Source organism: Chiloscyllium plagiosum, chromosome 19, assembly GCF_004010195.1.
Source record: "Chiloscyllium plagiosum isolate BGI_BamShark_2017 chromosome 19, ASM401019v2, whole genome shotgun sequence".
NCBI lineage: Eukaryota > Metazoa > Chordata > Chondrichthyes > Orectolobiformes > Hemiscylliidae > Chiloscyllium > Chiloscyllium plagiosum.
Window position 1 is genome coordinate 64,837,392 of NC_057728.1, and position 19,951 is coordinate 64,857,342.

Consider the following 19,951-nt stretch of genomic DNA (forward strand, 5'->3'; position numbering starts at 1 on the left):
AGAGTGGGTGAAGGGGATTGGGGGTTTGTAGGATGGGGATTGGATGGGATGGGGTTTGGCGGTGTGGAGGGAATGGGGGATTGGGGGGGAAGAACTAAAGTCCACATTATTTCCCTACATAAGGGCCTCAACAGGTGTTGGGACCTTTCCATCAAATACAGAGGCTGGAAGTTGGGGGATGGGGTCAATGGGTAAGTGCCATGTGAAACATTTTGCCCATGATGGTAATTAGCCAATGTACTGTGTGGCATTTACAATCGATGTACATAGAGGATTTATACTGTCTTGTAGTACAGTGGTAGTACCCCTACCTCTGAGCAAAGAGGCCCAGGTTCAAGTCCCACCTGCTCCAGAGGCATGTAGTAACATCTCTGAACAGGTTGATAGAAATAATATTGCTGTAAGGGTTCTTGATTAGAAACACTTTTTTAGAAAACAATGTTCCTTGTTTTTCAGCATGATCTCAATTGATTTTAATAAAATGAGAGTGCATGGAAAAGATCTCAAAGTTCGACGTAAGACTCTGGAGAATTCCCCAGTGAAGGATGAGTGGTTGTGGTATTACCATTGTAAGCACAATTGGAAGCTGTTTTCAGACAAGGTAAGAGAACAGGTTTCTGTCCTGCCCAGCATCAGGTCCTGGCTGTGGTCTTAGCTTCAGTGACTTCCTTTTGATGTCCAATACTATCTCCATTTTCCAAGTCCCCATTGGCTGCATCCTATCCCACATCAAGTCCTCTCTGCACTACTACCAATTGTCACCCATTCCTCCACAAGTTTGCTTCAAAGATCTCATTGTTATTTAAATGACTAACTCTCAATTATAGAATTAATTCAAAAGAATTGCAGATGCTGTAAATCAGAAACAAAAACAGAAATTGCTGGAAGAGCTCAGTTCTGAGGAAGGGTCACCAGATCCGAAACATTAACTCTGATTTCTCTGCGCAGGTGCTGCCAGACCTGCTGAGCTTTTCCAGCAACCTCTGCTTTTGTTGCAATTATATAGTGCCTTCCATGTTGTCAGGATGTCCGGTTTTACTACTGTTTTAGTGTGAGAATTGTTGCAAATAATTTGCACGGAGCAAAGTCCCACAGAGAGCAATATGTAAGGGACCAGATCATCTTTTCGGAGGGAAACATTTAATTTAGAGCATTGGCTTGCTCTTCAAGTGCTGTGGGATGTTTTATTGCCACCTGACAGGGTACTATAAGCTTGAACTTCATGCAATACAGCACACCATGCAGCCTAACTGTGTGTATTAGCCTAGACTTTGTACTGGACTGAGTCTTGAGCTCCCAACCTCTGACTCTGAGATGTGACGAATTGAGTCAAAAGCTGGCACCATGCATTAATTCCTCCAGAGCCTACGTTTGAAAACGCTGCCAGCCGTGTCTGCTGACACTAGTCCTCTCTACATCATCCCAGCTGAACAGTCAGGAGATGTCACCCTATAATTCCCTCCCAATCCTTACATTCGCTCTATCCAACTCTGGCTCAATGGAAACAGAAAGTTACAGCCAGACTATTTTGGGGGAGAATTGAGGACCATTTACTCACAGAAAGGATTCATAGAGTTCACTACTGTGTGGAAACAGGTCATTCCACCCATCCAGTCCGCAATGCCCCTCTGAACAGTATCGTACCCCATCCCTGGAACCCTGCGTTTCCCATGACTAACCCACCCAACTAACGCAGCCCTGGACACAATGGGCAATTTACCATGGCCAATCCACCCTGACCTGCACATCCTTGGACTGTGGGAGGAAACCGGGGCATCTAGAGGAAACCCATGCAGACACTGGGAGAATGTGCAAACTCCACACAGACAGTTGCCAGAGTGTAGAATCGAACCCAGGTGCCTGGTGCTGTAAGGCAGCAGTGCTAACCACTGAGCCATCCCATGTTGTGGAAATCTGGAATTTTGTCCCCACCCAAAATAACTTGATTTATTGGAGTTGGTTGGATCTTTCAAGGCTGGATCGATTGTCTTGTTTTCGCTGAGGGTATCAAGGAATATAAAAAAAATGGATAAATGGTGTTCAACTACAAGTCAGCCATAATTCTATGCCAGAACAGGATCAAGGGGCTGAATGGCCTCTTCTTGCTTGTCATGTTCTTCTGCACTTGCTTTAGTGGTGTATCAGAGCTAATAACTTTTTGTACTTAATGACTGTTTATTAACAGAACAACAAAAGCGCTGACATTGAATGTCAATATCAACAGAATTTGCAAAACTCCATCCAGATTACATCGAATCAAAGACTTTACAAGATTATATTCCGTGGTGAGTTTATGCCATACCTTTTAAAAGTCAGCTTGATGGATAGAAATTAGTATCAATAATGCACTTCAAACTCATGGAGAAATTCATGTTGGATTTCCAAATGTTATTTGATAATGGTTGCAGATACTTCAGGCTCACTGGCATGATTGGTGGAAACAGGGAGAGTAAATGTCAATGGAGAATGGTTTAAGTGCAGGTCAATCACATTTTATTGAGAAATGGTAGCCGAGTGGAATACCATCGTAATCTTACAAGGTGGCTGGAGGCCACTTGGTCCATCTTTCCTGCCCTAACTCTTTTTGTAAAAGCAATCCATTTGAGGAGGCAGTGATGTAGTGGTGATATCACTGGCTCTAACAATCCAGAAACGCAGGCTAATGATCTTGGGAAAGGGTTCAAATCCCACCATGGTAGGTGGAGTTTGAAATTTGAATTCAGTAAAAATCTGGAATGTTTTTTAAAAAAACAACTCTGGTATCATGTGGCCTGCTGCATGTTGGGAGAAACCCATCTGGTTCACTAATGTCCTTTTGGGAAGGAAATTTATCGTCCTCATCTAGCCTGGCCTATACATGACTCCAGCCCCACAGCAATGTGGTTAACTGTTAACTGCCCTCTGCACAATTGGGGATGGACAATAAATGCTGGCCTAGCCAGTGACACCCTCATCCTGTGAATGAATAAAAATGATTTTTTTTTAAATCCAATTAGTCCCATTCTTCCATTCTTTTCCTGTAGCCCTTCAAATTTTTGGTTTTGAATCATATTTAGTAAAATTCACCTTTTCCGGTATCTCAGAAACTGGAATGTTCAGTTACCAGAATGTTCCACAGGACACATCATCGACTGGGAACTGAACCAGTGATAACCAATGCTGCCATGGAAACATGACAAGCTCCCAGAGGACAGTTAAGTTTCCACCACGTCACTGTGGGTCTGGAGTCACATGTAGGCCAGACCAGGTAACGATGACAGGTTTCTTTCTGTGAAGGATGGTAATAGACCAAATGGGGATTTTTCCCACAATAGATAATGGTTTTAATTCAAGTTAACCTTCACCAGCTGCCATGGCAAGATGTGAACCTGGGAGCCCAGAATTACCTGGGTCTCCACATCAATAGTCCAGTGATAATAACACATCATCTCCCCAACATACTGTCACTTGTTTGATTCATTTTTAGTATCAGTCTGCCAGATGTATTTAATCAGCTTTCTCTACCTGTCTCCTGGGAATTCTCTTGTTGTAGAAATGATCCAGGTCAGCTTGGTCACGGGAAGTAAAAGGAGACTGAAACGGAGACCAAAGTTGCAAAAGACAAGGGGAGCTAATAGTAGGTGAGCAGTATGGCACCAAAATCTACATAGAAATTCCAATGTCTTCAGCCGTCCCAAAGGTACGAGTGAAATGCTGCCACTGTTGGAACCCAGCAGCCAATCTAACACAGCAAAATCCCACAACCAGCAATGTGCTGATGCTGAGATGGTCTGTTGTTATTTTCTGTTATCGTTATTGACCCTGGGGCGAATCTCCATGCAACAGCAGCTTTGGGAGCTTTCCATCCACCTGAAAGAGCAGAATGGGCCTCTGTTTAATCCACCAGAATCAGCGTCTCCGAAAGTGTGGCACTACCTCAGCACTGACTCTCCGACAGTGTGGCACTCCCTCAGCACTGACTCTCCGACAGTGCGGCTCTCCATCAGCACTGACTCTCCGACAGTGCGGCTCTCCATCAGCACTGACTCTCCGACAGTGAGGCACTCCCTCAGCACTGACTCTCCGACAGTGAAGCACTCCCTCAGCAATGACTCTCCGACAGTGTGGCACTCCCTCAGCACTGACTCTCCGACAGTGAAGCACTCCCTCAGCAATGACTCTCCAACAGTGTGGCACTCCCTCAGCACTGACTCTCCGACAGTGTGGCACTCCCTCAGCACTGACTCTCTGACAGTGCGGCACTCCCTCAACACTGACTCTCCGACAGTTTGGCACTCTCTCAGCACTGACCCTCCGACAGTTTGGCACTCTCTCAGCACTGACTCTCCAACAGTGCGGCATTCCCTCAGTACCGTCCCGCTGACAGTGTGGCACTGCCTCAGCACTGACTCTCCAACAGTGTGGCACTCCATCAGCACTGACCCTCCGACAGTGCGGCACTCCCTCAGCACTGACTCTCCGACAGTGTGGCACTCCCTCAGCACGGACTCTCCGACAGTGTGGCACTCCCTCAGCACTGATTCTCCGACAGTGCGACACTCCCTCAGCACTGACCCTCTGACAGTGAGGCACTCCCTCAGCCCTCACCCTCCGGCAGTGCTGCACACCTTCAGCACTGACCCTTTGACAGTGAGGCACTCCCTCAGCACTGACCCTCTGACAGTGCGGCACTCCCTCAGCACTGACCCTCTGACAGTGTGGCACTCCCTCAGCACTGACTCTCCGACAGTTTGGCACTCCCTCAGCACTGACTCTCCAATAGTGCGGCATTCCCTCAGTACCGTCCCACCGACAGTGTGGCACTGCCTCAGCACTGACTCTCCAACAGTGTGGCACTCCATCAGCACTGACCCTCCGACAGTGCGGCACTCCCTCAGCCCTGTCCCTCCGACAGTGTGGCACTCCCTCAGCACTGACTCTCTGACAGTGCGGCACTCCCTCAGCACTGGCTCTCCGACAGTGCGACACTCCATCAGCACTGACCCTTTGACAGTGAGGCTCTCCCTCAGCACTGACTCTCCGACAGTGTGGCACTGCCTCAGCACTGACTCTCCAACAGTGTGGCACTCCATCAGCACTGACCCTCCGACAGTGTGACACTCCCTCAGCACTGACTCTCCGACAGTGTGGCACTCCCTCAGCACGGACTCTCCGACAATGTGGCACTCCCTCAGCACTGATTCTCCGACAGTGCGACACTCCCTCAGCACTGACCCTCTGACAGTGAGGCACTCCCTCAGCCCTGACACTCCGACAGTGCTGCACACCCTCAGCACTGACCCTCTGACAGTGAGGCACTCCCTCAGCACTGACCCTCTGACAGTGCGGCACTCCCTCAGCACTGACCCTCTGACAGTGTGGCACTCCCTCAGCACTGACTCTCCGACGTGTGGCACTCCCTTCAGCACTGACCCTCCAATAGTGCGGCATTCCCTCAGTACTGACCCTTCGACACTGCCCGCTCCCTCAGCACTGACCCTCCAACAGTGTGGCACTCCAGCAGCACCGACCCTCCGACACTGCGGCACACCCTCAGCAATGATCCTCCAACAGTGCCTCTCCGACAGTGCGGCACTCCCTCAGCACTGACCCTCTGACAGTGAGGCACTCCCTCAGCACTGACCCTCTGACAGTGCGGCACTGCCTCAGCACTGACCCTCTGACAGTGTGGCACTCCCTCAGCACTGACTCTCCGACGTGTGGCACTCCCTCAGCACTGACTCTCCGACAGTGTGGCACTCCCTCAGTACCGTCCCTCCGACAGTGTGGCACTCCCTCAGTACTGACCCTCCTACAGAGCAGCACTCCCTCAGCCCTGACCCTCCGACAGTGAGGCACTTCCTCAGTACAGACCCTCCGACAGTGCAGCACTCCCTCAATACTGACCCTCTGACAGTGGCACTCCCTCAGCACTGACCCTCTGACAGTGCTGCACTCCCTCAGCACTGTCACTCCAAACGTGCGGCACTCCCTCAGTACTGACCCTCCGACAGTGCGGCACTCCCACAGCACTGACCCTCCTACAGAGCAGCACTCCCTCAGCACTGACCCTCCGACAGTGAGGCACTCCTTCAGTACTGACCCTCTGACAGTGCAACACACCCTCAGCACTGACCCTCTAATGGTGTGGCACTCCCTCAGTACTGACCCTCCAACAGTGCTGCATTCCATCAGCATTGACCCTCTGACAGTGTGACACTCCCTCAGTACGTCCCCTGTGACAGTGCTGTTAACATTACTCTGTGTTACAAAGCATCCCATCCAGCCAACTGAGTGAACTGGCCCCTGCCACTGGGCTCTTGTTGGTTAGTTCTCAAGTGGAGTTTTGTTTTGGTCTCTGTGTGTGAGTAGGGGTTAAGGCCCAGGCAATGGAATGAAAGCCTGCATTTTTGTTTGGGCATGTGATGCTTAGTCTTTCAGATTCAATGGATGATTTGAACATCTCAGGGCAGCGCAAGCAATACATTTGGCAGTTTTCAGGAAACCATGGAAACTGGTTCGATTACAAGATGCGGGTAAGGAACTGTTTTGTGGAAACTGTGATCAATACAAGCCGAACCATTATACACCAGTGATTACACCCACACCTAGCATGCAAATACAAAGGCCTCATCCTAGCCAGCCCTCAACTGGTACGAATAGAACACAATATACCACTCACAGCTTGTGATGTACAGGTTCATAGAATCCCTATGGTCTCTAAGTAGGTCATTCGGCCCATCAAGCCCAAACCAATCCTCTGAAGAGCATCCCACCCAGATCCACTTCCCTACTCTAATCCCTGTAACCCTGCATTTCCCATGATTAATCCACCTAGCCTGCACATTGCTGGAAATTTAGCACGGCCAATCCACCCTAACCTGCACACCTTTAGAATGTGAGAGTAAACTGGAACACCCAGAGGAAACCCCACACAGACACAGGGAGAATGTGCAAACTCCACACAGCCAGTCGCCTGAGGTTGGAATCGAACCCGGGTCCCTGGTGCTGTGAGGGAGCAGTGCTAACCACTGAGCCACCATGCTGCACTGTTTAGGCAACGGGAAACTCTGATAGTCTGCAGCTCCTTGGCTGGAGGCTCAGTCCTCACCTCCTCCAGCCCCACATCCCTCCCCTAGACCAACCCCAGGGCAAGGGCTGATCTTCAGCCTAATGTGCCAACATTTTCCTGATACACGTGACTGCTTGCTTCAAACCAGGTAATTCTTACACTCTGAGAATTATTTGTCATCCTCTTTACTTGGAAGCTGACAAAGGCCCACTGTTTCTGAGCTTTCAGTCTCCCTCATCTCAATCCAGCCACAATGTATAAGGTTTGAACATTCTCCTTGTCTTTTGGCACCAGACTGATCAATGATCAGTAAGATGGTGGATAAGTTAACCAGTGAGCCAGGCTCATGCCCTGGGGATATGAATTCAAATTTAATTAAATTTTGTTAATGGAATTTAACATTGGTTTCATTAGTGCTGATCATGAAACCATTGTCAATCGTTGCAAAAACCTACCTAATCCAATAATGTCTGTCAATGAGGCAAGTCTGCCATCCTTTCCCAGTCTGGCCTACATGTGACTCCAGACCCACACAAATATGGTTAGTCTTAACTACCCTCTGAAACGGCTGAGTAAGCCACTTGGTTCAAGGGCAGTTAGGGATGGGCAACAAATTGTGACCATGAAAGAGTAATGGGAGAGGTAGCCCTTACCATCCTCCAGGTCCATCTCACCAGACTACACCAGATGTTTTGATATTGCCTGGCACTACCATGAATTGATAGGCCAGCAGACCAGGTGTGAAGTAGACTGAGATGGTCTTGCACAATGTTGACAACACAAAAATGATGCCTTAAAGGCCTCTTGACACTGCAGCCTTTCTGACATTGCCCTGTGTTACTCAGAGAGGAACAGACACCGAATGTTCGGTGAGCAGTAAGGAGATTGAATTGGAATACCTACAGAACCAGCAAGGAGGCATGATCTTCTACATGAATAACAGCAAGTACAAACTGGATTTCTCAGGTAAGGGATGCTCTTGGATGGGCTCAACTTTTCTGGTAATAATGTTTGCATGTTGTATTTCCACTCTTAAACAAACATAAACAAATCAGATAGTGCCTGGTGGGACACTGTAACATAGCATCAAAAAGTCAACAGAAATCCATTAAAAGTATGTCCAGCTGTCACACCCAGTGCCCCCCACCATGAGTTTCAATGTTTACTAATTACCCTTTGGGGGCCAACTCATTCACCATGAAGGGCTTATGCCTGAAATGTCGACTCTCCTGCTCCTCAGACGCTGCCTGACCGGCTCTGCTTTTCCAGCACCACACTTTGTCACACTGACTTCTCCAACATCTGCAGTCCTCACTTCCTCCCCATTCAGCAGAAACTCTTGTTCTAGATTGGAAGAGCTGAGCGTTGGGGAGCCCACAGTGTGAGGGTCCACCAGCTACAAGCAGTCAGATCACCTGGTGCTTATCCACTAGGGCAGAGCTAGCTGGAACACAGTTTAAAAATGCTCATTGCTTGAATTCAGAGACTCTTAAAGTTGAGAGTGTTTCTGTGAAAGTGACTTTCCACCAATAGTTTTCGAGATTCTAACTGTCCCGTTCCCACCAGGGAGCCAGGCGAATTGGTCAAACATTGGCTTGTCCGTCCTCTCAAATCTTTGTCAAATCTAGTACAGCATCCAACAACTCATTGTTATATTTTTGGAGCTAACAGCCTCCAAAACAAGCCTCCTTATCTTCCTCCTCCACAGGAGAGAAAGTGAAGGACATTGCAAAGACAAAGGACTGTGACTGCAATGGGACTAAAGATGTGTGCTCCAGACCGTGCTGAGATATTCCAGACAAGTTACAACACCAATGTGGGCTGTGCCGCCCAGCTGTGTCCTTGGTACAAAAAAACAGCAAAATCCCAACCCAGCACTTAGTTGGAGGAGACTGGCATCGTGATGCAGTCATTGGATTAGTGATCCAGAGACCCAGGTTAATGCTGTGGGCACAGGAGCACGATTCCAACATGGCTGTTGGTGGAGTTCAAATTCAATTAATAAACTTGAAATTCACAACAAATTTGTCTCGTGACCTGAATCCAGTGTTGATTGTGGTAAAATCCCACTAATGTTCTTTAGTGAGGGAAATCTGCCGCCCTTACCTGGTCTGGCCTACATGTGACTCCAGACCCACAGCAATGTGATTAATTCCTAACTGCCCTCTGGAATGGCCCGAGCAAAGGCACCCAGTTCAAGGGCAATTAGGAATGGACAACAAATATTGGCCTTTCCAGTGACATTCACACCCTGAAGAGCAACAACTTCCTCAGTTTGGGTTCCACCAGGGCCACAGCAACTGCCTTAGTCCAATTGTGGATAAAGGAACTGAAAACGAGGTGAGGATTACTGCTGTTGACATTGAGGCTCATTTGATGGAGTACAGCATTAAGGAGGTGAAAATGAGGACTGCAGATGCTGGAGATCAGAGTCAAGAGTGTGGTGCTGGAAAAGCACAACCAGTCAGGCAGCATCCGTGGAGAAGGTGAATCGATGTTTCGGGCAAAAGCCCTTCATTAGGAATGAGACTGGGAGCCTCGGGAGTGGAGAGATAAATGGGAGGGGGTGGGGGGAGGGGGGATGAAGAAAGAGACTCACTGAGATCCTTGTAGAGAAAGGAGGAGAACTCCTTCAAGGTAGGCATCCTTGGAAGAGGGTTCACAGTAAAGTTAAAATCAACTAGGCAAAATGAGGACTGCAGATGCACTCTCAGCTACCTTTGCCCCCAGTCCCACCCCCTCCCATTTATCTCTCCACCCCCAAGGCTCACAGCCTCATTCTTGATGAAGGGCTTTTGCCCAAAATGTTGATTTGTCTGCTCCACAGAATCTGCCTGACCTGCACACCACTCTTGACTCAAGCATTAAGGAGCCCCAGTGAAACTGGAGTCAATTGGGAATCAGGGAGAAAATCCTTTACTGGCTGGACTTACACCCAGCACAGAAGAAGATGGCTGTGGTTACATAAGATCACTCATCTGAGCTCCAGGACATCTCTGCAGGAATTCCTGAAGTCAGTGTCCTAGACCTGAACCTCTTCAGCTGCTTTATCAATGACCTTCCCTTCATCAGAAGGTCAGCCGTGGGGATGGTCACTGATTGTACGAGGTTCAGCACAGTTCAGGGGACTCCTCAGATACTGAAGCAGTCCATATTCAATGCAGCATGACCTGGACAATACCTGTGCTTAGGCTGATAAGTGGCAAGCATCATTTGTGCTTTGCACGTGCCAGACTATGACTATCTTCAGCAGGTCACTGGCTGGGTATTCTGCATCAAGTAAATGGTTAGCAAGGTTAGATCTCATGGTATACAGGGAGAACTAGCCATTTGGATACAGAACTGGCTCAAAGGTAGAAGACAGAGGATGGTGGTGGAGGGTTGTTTTTCAGACTGGAGGCCTATGACCAGTGGAGTGCCACAAGGATCGGTGCTGGGTCCACTGCCTTTTGTCATTTATATAAATGATTTGGATGTGAACATAGGAGGTATGTTTAGTACGTTTGTAGATGACAACAACATTGGAGGCATAGTAGACAGTGAAGAAGGTTACGTTAGTGTACAACAGGATTTTGATCAGATGGGTCAATGGGCTGAGGAGTGGCAGTTGGAAAAATAAATCAGGGCAGGACTTATACACTTAATTGTAAGGCCCTGGGGAGTGTTGCTGAACAAAGAGACCTTGGAGTGCAGGTTCATAGCTCCTTGAAAGTGGAGCCCCAGGTAGATAGGAGAGTGAAGAAGGTGTTTCGTATGCTTGCCTTTATTGGTCAGAGTATTGAGTACAGGAGTTGGGAGGTCATGTTGCGGCTGTACAGGACATTGGTTAGGCCACTGTTGGAATATTGCGTGCAGTTCTGGTCTCTCTCCTATAGAAAGAATGTTGTGAAACTTGAAAGGGTTCAGAAAAGATTTACAAGGATGTTGGGAGGGTTGGAAGGTTGAGCTATGTGGAGAGGCTGAACAGGCTGGGGCTGTTTTCCCTGGAGCATCGGAGGCTGAGGGGTGACCTTATCGAGGTTTATAAAATCATAAGGGGTGTGAATAAGGTAAATAGACAAGGTCTGTTCCCCTGGGGAGGGGAGTCCAAATCTAGAGGGCATAGGTTTAAGGTGAGAGGGGAAAGATTTAAAAGGGGCCTAAGAGGCAAGTTTTTCACACAGAGGGTGGTGTGTGTATGGAATGAGCTGCCAGAGGAAGTGGTGGAGGCTGGTACAATTACAACACTTAAAAGGCATTTGGATGGGCATATGAATAGGAAGGGTTTGGAGGGATATGGGCCAAGAGCTGGCAAATGGGGCTAGATTGGGTTGGGCTATCTGGTCGGCATGGACGGGTTGGACTGAAGGGTCTGTTTCCATGCTGTATCTCTCTCTGACTCTTTAATTCACCAGCTGATTCCTGACAAGTCAGGAGTGTGATGGAATATTCCCCACATGCCTGGATGTGTGCAGCTCCAACAACACTCAAGAAGGTTAACATCATCCAGGACAAAGCAGCCCACTTGATTGGCACCACATCCACCAATTTTAACATTCCCTCCTTCCATAACCACACACAGTAGTAGCAGTGCGTACCATTGACAAGAGGTACTGCAGCAGCTTGCCTGTCTTTTGACAGTGTCTTCAAAACCTGTGATCGCTGCCACTGAGAAAATTGACTGTTGACTAAACTCCAGCGAATATGGTCCTCACTGATCCAGTCTCTCGCCATGCATCATTTCTGCCAGCCCAGGAATCCAGCTGGTGATTATGACTCTGGAGAAGGGGGGGGTGAGCTGCCTTCTTGAACAGCTTGTCCATGTGCTATGGGTTGACCCACAATGTCCCTCAGGGAGGGAATTCTAGGATTCTGACCCAGTGACAGTGAAGTAACGGCGATATATTTCCAAGTCAGGATGGTGAGTGGCTTGGAGGGGAACCCGCAGGGGGTGGTGTTCCCATGTATCTGCTGCCCTTGTCTTTCCAGATGGGAGTGGTTGTGGGTTTGGAAGGTGCTGTCTGAGGATCTTTGGTGAATTTCTGCAGGGCATCTTGTAGATAGTACACACTGTTGCTACTGAATGTCAATGGTGGAGGGAGTGATTTTTTAATATGTTGATGGATGTGGTGCCAAATCAAGCGGGCTGCTTTGTCCTGGATGTTGTCAGGTTTTTTGTGTGTTGTTGGAGCTGCAGCCATCCAGACAAGATGGGAGTATTCCATCACACTCCTGACTTGTGCCTTGTAGACGGTGGACAGGCTTTGAGGAGTCAGGAGATGAATTACTCACTGCAGGATTCCCAGCCTCTGACCTACTGGAAATGACCACAGCCTGTTCTTGTGTGTCACAGATTTTAGCCATAGTTTGAATTGGACAGATTATTGCAGTGGAAAGGGACAGCAGGATGTATAATGATGATGTCAATGCCATGTGATTATGGAGAGAGATGTGAAAGAAAGGGGACTGTGCAGAATCGAAAATGTGTCGATGATGCTGTAAATGAGGTTTTGAGGAAAGCACCTTTGATTGAATCAGCAGTACCCAAGATCCCACAGCTAGGGGTGGCAACAGTGGCTTGCATTGCTGCCTCATAGCACCAGGGTCCCAGGTTCAATTCCAGCCTAGGGTGACTGTCTGTGTGGAGTTTGCATATTCTCCCTGTGTCTGTGTGGGTGTGCTCCAGTTTCCTCCCACAGTCACAAAGATGTGCAGGTCAGGTGAATTGGCCATGTTAAATTGTCCATAGTGTTAGGTGCATTAGTCAGAGGGAAATGGATCTGGGTCGGTTGCTGTCCAGAGGGTCAGTGTGGACTTGTTGGGCTGAAGGGCCTGTTTCCACATTGTAGGGAATCTAATCTAGTTAGACCCTGTACACATGATTAAAGTTTAAATGGCGTATTCTTTTTTAAATCTATCAGCCATGACTCAGAGTAATCTCTCAACTGGTGCCACACGGTCTATCCGTCGAGTTTGCCTCTCTCTGTCGGGGAAAGAGATTGAAGATGACTCACAGTAATCGATAAACCAGCTCTGTGCAATGATCAGCCTGCTCTCCTGATTCCTGGACTGCCGACTCTGCAGTTAAATGATGGATTTCCCAATTATTGACCAACTCATTCAGCCACCATGTTTGTAGCACTGCCTTCACTGACCTGTGCAATAAGCAATATTTTAAAAAGGAAACATGAAAAATCTAACGAAGAATATTTGGGTTGTGATTTCATATGGGGACTGTATCTGCCCCTTGGATGATTGTGAAAGATTTAATAACATATCTTTGGGGGGATAATTACACATTTTGCTGAAAACCTTTCTTTCATCTGGAGGTGTTGGAAATCTGGAACTCTCTGCCTGGAAGAGGGGCAGAGGCAGGAACTCTTATAACATTTAAGAAATATTTAGGTGTTCACATGTGATGCTAAAATATACAAGGCTGTGGGCTGGAAAATGGGATTAGAATACTTAGGTTTAAATAAGTCTTCAAAGGGTGGCATCCCACCACCAATCACTCTTTATTTACAGATGTGTAGCCTTTGACAATAACACTGCCATTCTCTGAGTCGGGCATTCTGGGGCCAGTACCCCTGACACGCATCCTTAGCTGTCAGCCAGGGCTCCCTGATTGGACCAGGTTAACCACCCAAATCAGGGAACTCATATTCTGTGAGGTCAACCTGGCTGACCCTGTTGCAGTCACTAGAAGGTAATAGTTTTTGACCAGCACAGACTCGAGGGATTTGAAGAGCCTATTCAGTGCTGTCGACCCTTTATGACTGTACTTATGTGCAAATTATGTGCAATTCCTATGTTACAACAGCGACTACACTTCCTTTCTCCTCTGTAAACCATTTGGGGAATCCTGAGACAGTGAAAGGAAAATGCAGTTCCTTTTTCTCTTTCTCATTTTTTAAGTTGCCCCTGTGCAAGCCATTGTTGAGAATGAAGTTTACACCAGTAAAGGAAACCAAACTATTTTTAGGGTGAACGTTACGCAGAGTTAGTGTTTACTATGGTGAAGAAGGATTACTACACTCTAAACATTACGTGGAACATTGAACATTACAGCACAGGAACAGGCCATTTGATCCACCATCACTACAATGATCATGCTGCCATTCTGAACTAATCTGTCTGGTCATAGTCCATGCACCCTTCCCTGCCTGGTCATGTGTCTGTATAACTGCTTCTTTAAAAACTCTGCTTTCTCTCCACAGATGCTGCCAAACCTGCTGAGTCTCTCCAGTGATTTCTGTTTCAGATTTCCAACATCTGCAGCATTTTGTTTTTAATATATGTTTATTGTCTGGTTAAAACAGTTAACTGGCTGCTGATTCATTTAAAGAAAGCCCTCGCGTCCCTGTCCATTAGTTATCAGCCAATTTGGTAAATTTCTTTCTCATAAAAACATTTGTGAACACCTTGTGTTTTTGTATAGTTGTGGTCATTATTTTTTCTCTACCTATTACCAATTTCCAAATGTTTCTGACCAGTGCTCCTCAGAGTGGGGGGTTGGGAGCCCAGCTGAGGTGATGAGCTGACGCTTTGGGAGTTGGAGCTCTGAGGCAGCAGTGGCTATGACTAAGCCCTGACCAAGTTAATATAGCTGGGTTCCTGCTCTCTCAGCACACACCCCACTCCTCTTACCCCACTCTTGTAGCACTCCTGAGGAGTTGCAACAGTTTTTAAAGCCTCAATGTGGGGTCACAGTGGGAGGAAGTTTGGGAAGCACTGTTTTAAACTAAATTTAAAGTAAACTGTGGTGGTGGAGGTATTAGGCCTGCACTTTTGGTTAGTAGTTTCTGTCCTACTCTATCCTGCTACTGTCACCCTGATATCATTGTGAGGAAAATGGTAACATGGCTGACAGATCAGATGAAGCCTTTGGTTGTGTTTCCAATGAATACAATCTCCAGAAGCCACAAAAAGCAGAGAGCAAACTGCTGTCATCCTGGTTGGTGGGTGGAATGGAAGAGCAACTATTAGAAAGTGAGGACTGCAGTTGCTGGAGACCAGAGTTGAAAAATGTGGTGCTGGAAAAACACAGCAGGCCAGGCAGCATCCGAAGATCAAAAGAATCGACGCTTCGGGCATAAGCCCTTCTTCTTGAAGAAGGGCTTATGCCCAAAACGTCAATTCTCCTGCTTCTCGGATGCTGCCTGGCCTGCTGTGTTTTTCCAGCACCACATTTTTCAACTCAGGAATGGAAGAGCAGCCTGGAAGACCAAATGGAGAGAGTTCATTCTCTCCCAGTCCCTGTGTGGATTCCAAATCTCCTGCCAGCATCACTCCTACCCTCAAGGGAACTACCCCTGGTACAAGCCTCTCCCAGATTCCCATTGGAGGGCTAGTCACCCCCACCTCCTCCCACTTCCCAGTCCCTTGTCAGTTCCATATCCACTGGTGATTACTGTTCATTGAAGAAATGAAATAATTAGTTGGATGTTTTTCACCAGTGCAAACTCAGTGGGCCGAAGGGTCTTTTTACCTGCTCCCTCATTGGAGGAGAAACAACTGCTAATGCTTTAACCTGAGGGTCACCTGCCTCAGGCAAGGGAAGGGGTTGAGAAAGAGAGTCCTTCATAATAACCTCAGCCGCTCCGAGATTTGAGCCCAGTCTGTTGGCATCACTCAGCATCTTTATGACGATATGACACACTGGTCTCCGAGCCTGTGATGCTAACGTCAGTCATGTTCGTCTCTGACTTGAATAAAAACATGTTGGAAAGTATTGGAAATATTAATTTCTGACTATCTGCAGCCTGTGGAATAACTGACAAGTGATCGATTGTGGTGTTTTTTAACTGAATAGACTTGAAATAAGGTTGTGTGATGCTGTTTGTGTATCCCTGTGATAGGATTAGGGCATGTGATTATCGTATTGTCAAATGTTACAGCACAGAACGAGACCATTCAGCCCATCATGCCAGTTTCAACTCTTCAAAAGAGTTATTCAATTCCAACCCAGGCCCCAGCTTTCTCCTCAGAGCCCTGCAATGAGTGTCCGTCTGAAACTTGAAAGTTTTACAAGATTTACAAGGATGTTGCCAGGGTTGGAGGGTTTGAGCTATAGGGAGAGGTTGAATAGGCTGGGGCTGTTTTCCCTGGAGCGTCGGAGGCTGAGGGGTGACCTTATAGAGGTTTATAAAATCATCAGGGGCATGGATTGGATAAATAGACAAGGCCTTTTCTCTGGGGTGTGGGAGTCCAGAACTAAAGGATATGGATTTAGGGTGAGAGGGGAAAGATATAAAATGGACCTAAGGGGCAACGTTTTCATACAGAGGGTGGTACATGTATGGAATGAGCTGCCAGAGGAAGTGGTGGAAGCTGGTACAATTGCAACTTTTAAAAGTCATCTGAATGGGTATATGAATAGGAAGGGTTTGGAGGGATATGGGCTAAGTGCTGACAAATGGGATAAGATTTACTCAGGATATCTGGTTGGCATGGATGAGTTGGACCGAAGGATCTGTTTCCATGCTATACATCTCTGTGACTGTAAAACTCCACATTAAAACAGCCTTTTAACAGCTCCTGAGGAACCAGTCTCTCTGCTCTGCCAGGTAATGCATTCCAAGCCTGAACAGCTCTCTGTGTAAAAACATTGCTCCTTATTTCCCTCTAGTTCTTTGCTGATCCCTGATTACTGGAGGAATTTGAAGCATTTGCAAAGCAAATCAAACACTTACAATTAAAAATTCAAAGGAATTCCCACTCAGAATGAAAGATCACACAGTTCCCTGTTAGTCCCATCTGACTATTACACCGACCATACCAGAAGAGAGCAGTCGATGAGGAAGGCAGAGAGGAGACAGGTGCAAGAGACCCCAGGGGAAGTACTTGTCAGGAACAAGTTGAATCTTTTGGAAAAAGTAGAGACAGATGACACTGCCAGTCCGCAAGGCGGCCAGGTCTGTCAATCAAAAGTTGGCGTGGAGGCAGAGCGGAAGAGTCGGACATCGCACAGAGCCGTGGTAATAGGGGACTCCATAGTGAGAGGAACTGACCGGGGTTTTTGTGGCAGCAGGCGGGACTTAAGGATGGTGTGTTGCCTTCCTGGCGCCAGGGTTAAAGACATCACAGACAGAATGCAGGAAATCCTCAAGGGTGAAGGTGAAGAGCCAGAGGTGGTGGTACATGTCGGCACAAATGATGTCGGGAAGAGGAGGAGGAACACACTACAGCGGGACTTCGGAGAACTAGGAAGAAGGTTGAAAAGCAGGACGTCCAAGGTGGTTATGTCTGGTTTGCTTCCAGTTCCTCGGGCTGGTGAGGCCAGAAACAGGGAGATAATGGACTTGAACGTGTGGCTGGGGAACTGGTGTAGGAAGCAAGGATTTAAATTCGTGGATCACTGGGGTATGTTTTGTGGTAAACATAAATTATATAAGAGAGACGGTTTGCACCTTAATAGATTAGGGACCAGCATTCTGGCAGGCAGGTTTGCTACTGCAACACAGCTATGTTTAAACTAAGTAGCGGGGTGGAGGGGACAAACTGGATGTTTAAGGATGAAATTGGAGGGAAAGTTAGAACAAGGGAAGTCAAGAAAGACAACTGTATCAATGCAGCAGAAAACTCAAAGTGATCATGCTGTAAGGTTGAGTGAAATAGGAGTTGATGGGAAGGGTGAGGGCAGTAACAAATTAAAAATACTATACATGAATGCAAGAAGCATTAGAAATAAGATGCATGAGCTTGAGGTTCTTTTGGAAATTGGCAGATACGATATTGTGGGGATAACTGAGACGTGGCTTAGTGGACGGGGCCTGGGAAATGAATATTCAAGGCTACACGTGCTATCGTAAGGACAGACTGACGGGCAGAGGGGGTGGGGTGGCCATGTTGGTAAGGGATGATATTCAGTCCCTTGCGCGGGGGGACCTAGAATCAGGGGATGAGGAGTCAGTATGGATAGAGCTGAGAAATACTAAGGGTAAAAAGACCCTCTTGGGAGTTATCTACAGGCCCCCCAACAGTAGTCTGGATGTCGGATGCAAGTTGAATCAGAAGCTGAAATTGGCCTGTCGCAAAGATGTTACTACAGTTGTTATGGGGGATTTCAACATGCAGGTAGACTGGGAGAATCAGGATGGTATTGGACCTCAAGAAAAAGACTTTATGGAGTGCCACCGAGATGGATTCTTAGAACAGCTGGTGCTGGAGCCGACCAGGGAGAAGGCAATTCTGGATCTGATATTATGCAACGAACCAGAATTGGTCAGGGACGTCCAAGTGAAGGAGCCATTGGGAAGTAGTGACCATAATACAATAAGCTTCGATCTGCAATTTGAGAGGGAGAGGGTATAGTTGGAAGTGACAATATTTCTGTTGAATAAAGGGAACTATGGAGCTATGAGGGAGGAGCTGGTCAAAGTTCAATGGTGCAATACCTTAGCAGGGATGACCATGGAGGAACAATGGCGGATATTTCTGGGTATAATGCAGAAGTTGCAGGATCAGTTCATTCCAAAAAGGAAGAAAGATCCCAGGAGGAGGCAGGGGTGGCCGTGGCTGACGAGGGAAGTTAAGAAACATATAAAGTTAAAAGAGAAAAAGTATAACATAGCAAAGATTAGTGGGAAAACAGAGGGCTAGGAAGCTTTTAAAGAACAGAGGATTACTAAGAAGGAAATACACAGAGAAAAAATGAGCTACGAAGGTAAACTGGCCAAAAATATAAAGGAGGATAGTAAAAGTTTTTTTAGGTATGTGAAAGGCAAAAAAATGGTTAAGACTAAAATTGGGCCCTTGAAGACAGAAACAGGGGAATATATTACAGGCAGAAGAATTGAATTGGTACTTCAGATCTGTGTTCACTGGGGAAGACACAAGCAATCTCCCTGAGGTAACAGTGGCTGAAGGATCTGAACTTAAGTGAATTTATATTTGCCAGGAATTGGTGTTGGAGAGACTGTTAGGTCTGAAGGTTGATAAGTCCCCAGGGCCTGATGGTCTACATCCCAGGGTACTGAAGGAGGTGGCTCGAGAAATTGTGGATGCGTTGGTGATTATTTTCCAGAGTTCGATAGATTCGGGATCAGTTCCTGTGGATTGGAGGATGGCTAATGTTGTACCACTTTTTAAGAAAGTGGGAGAGAGAAAGCAGGAAATTATAGACCAGTTAGTCTGACCTCAGTGGTGGGAAAGATGCTGGAGTCTATTATAAAGGATGAAATTAAGACACATCTGGACAATAGTAACAGGATAGGTCAGAGTCAGCATGGATTTATGAAGGGGAAATCATGCTTGACTAATCTTCTGGAATTTTTTGAGGATGTAACTCTGAAGATGGATGAGGGAGATCCAGTCGATGTAGTGTATCTGGACTTTCAGAAAGCTTTTGATAAAGTCCCACGTAGGGGGTTAGTGAGCAAAATTAGGGCGCATGGTATTGGGGGCAAAGTACTAACTTGGATTGAAAGTTGGTTGGCTGATAGGAAACAAAGAGTAGTGATAAACGGCTCCATTACGGAATGGCAGGCAGTGACCAGTGGGGTACCGCAGGGATCAGTGCTGGGACCGCAGCTTTTTACAATACATGTTAATGATATAGAAGATGGTATTAGTAATAACATTAGCAAATTTGCTGATGATACAAAGCTGGGTGGCAGGGTGAAATGTGAGGAGGATATTAGGAGATTACAGGGTAACCTGGACAGGTTAGGTGAGTGGTCAGATGCATGGCAGATGCAGTTTAATGTGAATAAATGTATGGTTATCCACTTTGGTGGCAAGAACAGAAAGACAGATTACGACCTAAATGGAATCAATTTAGGTAAAGGGACAGTACAGAGAGATCTGGGTGTTCTTGTACACCAGTCAATGAAGATAAGCATGCAGGTACAGCAGGTAGTGAAAAAGGCTAATAGCATGCTGGCCTTCATAACAAGAGGAATTGAATATAGAAGCAAAGAG

At 47.0% G+C, this 19,951-nt stretch overlaps 1 protein-coding gene across 1 annotated transcript in view; it reads left to right on the forward strand.

Moving 5' to 3' along the window:
* Window positions 1-14,455, forward strand: part of si:ch211-244b2.4 (uncharacterized protein LOC541512 homolog) — a 25,274-nt gene extending 10,819 nt beyond the window's left edge. The window contains exons 5-10 of the mRNA XM_043708758.1: window positions 457-601; window positions 2,186-2,285; window positions 3,533-3,620; window positions 6,413-6,515; window positions 7,897-8,017; window positions 12,952-14,455. Of these exons, the coding sequence (XP_043564693.1) occupies window positions 457-601; window positions 2,186-2,285; window positions 3,533-3,620; window positions 6,413-6,515; window positions 7,897-8,017; window positions 12,952-13,049 (655 nt within the window). The 3' untranslated portion in view covers window positions 13,050-14,455. The remainder of the gene's footprint in view (window positions 1-456; window positions 602-2,185; window positions 2,286-3,532; window positions 3,621-6,412; window positions 6,516-7,896; window positions 8,018-12,951) is intronic.
* The last annotated feature ends 5,496 nt before the right edge of the window (window positions 14,456-19,951 follow it).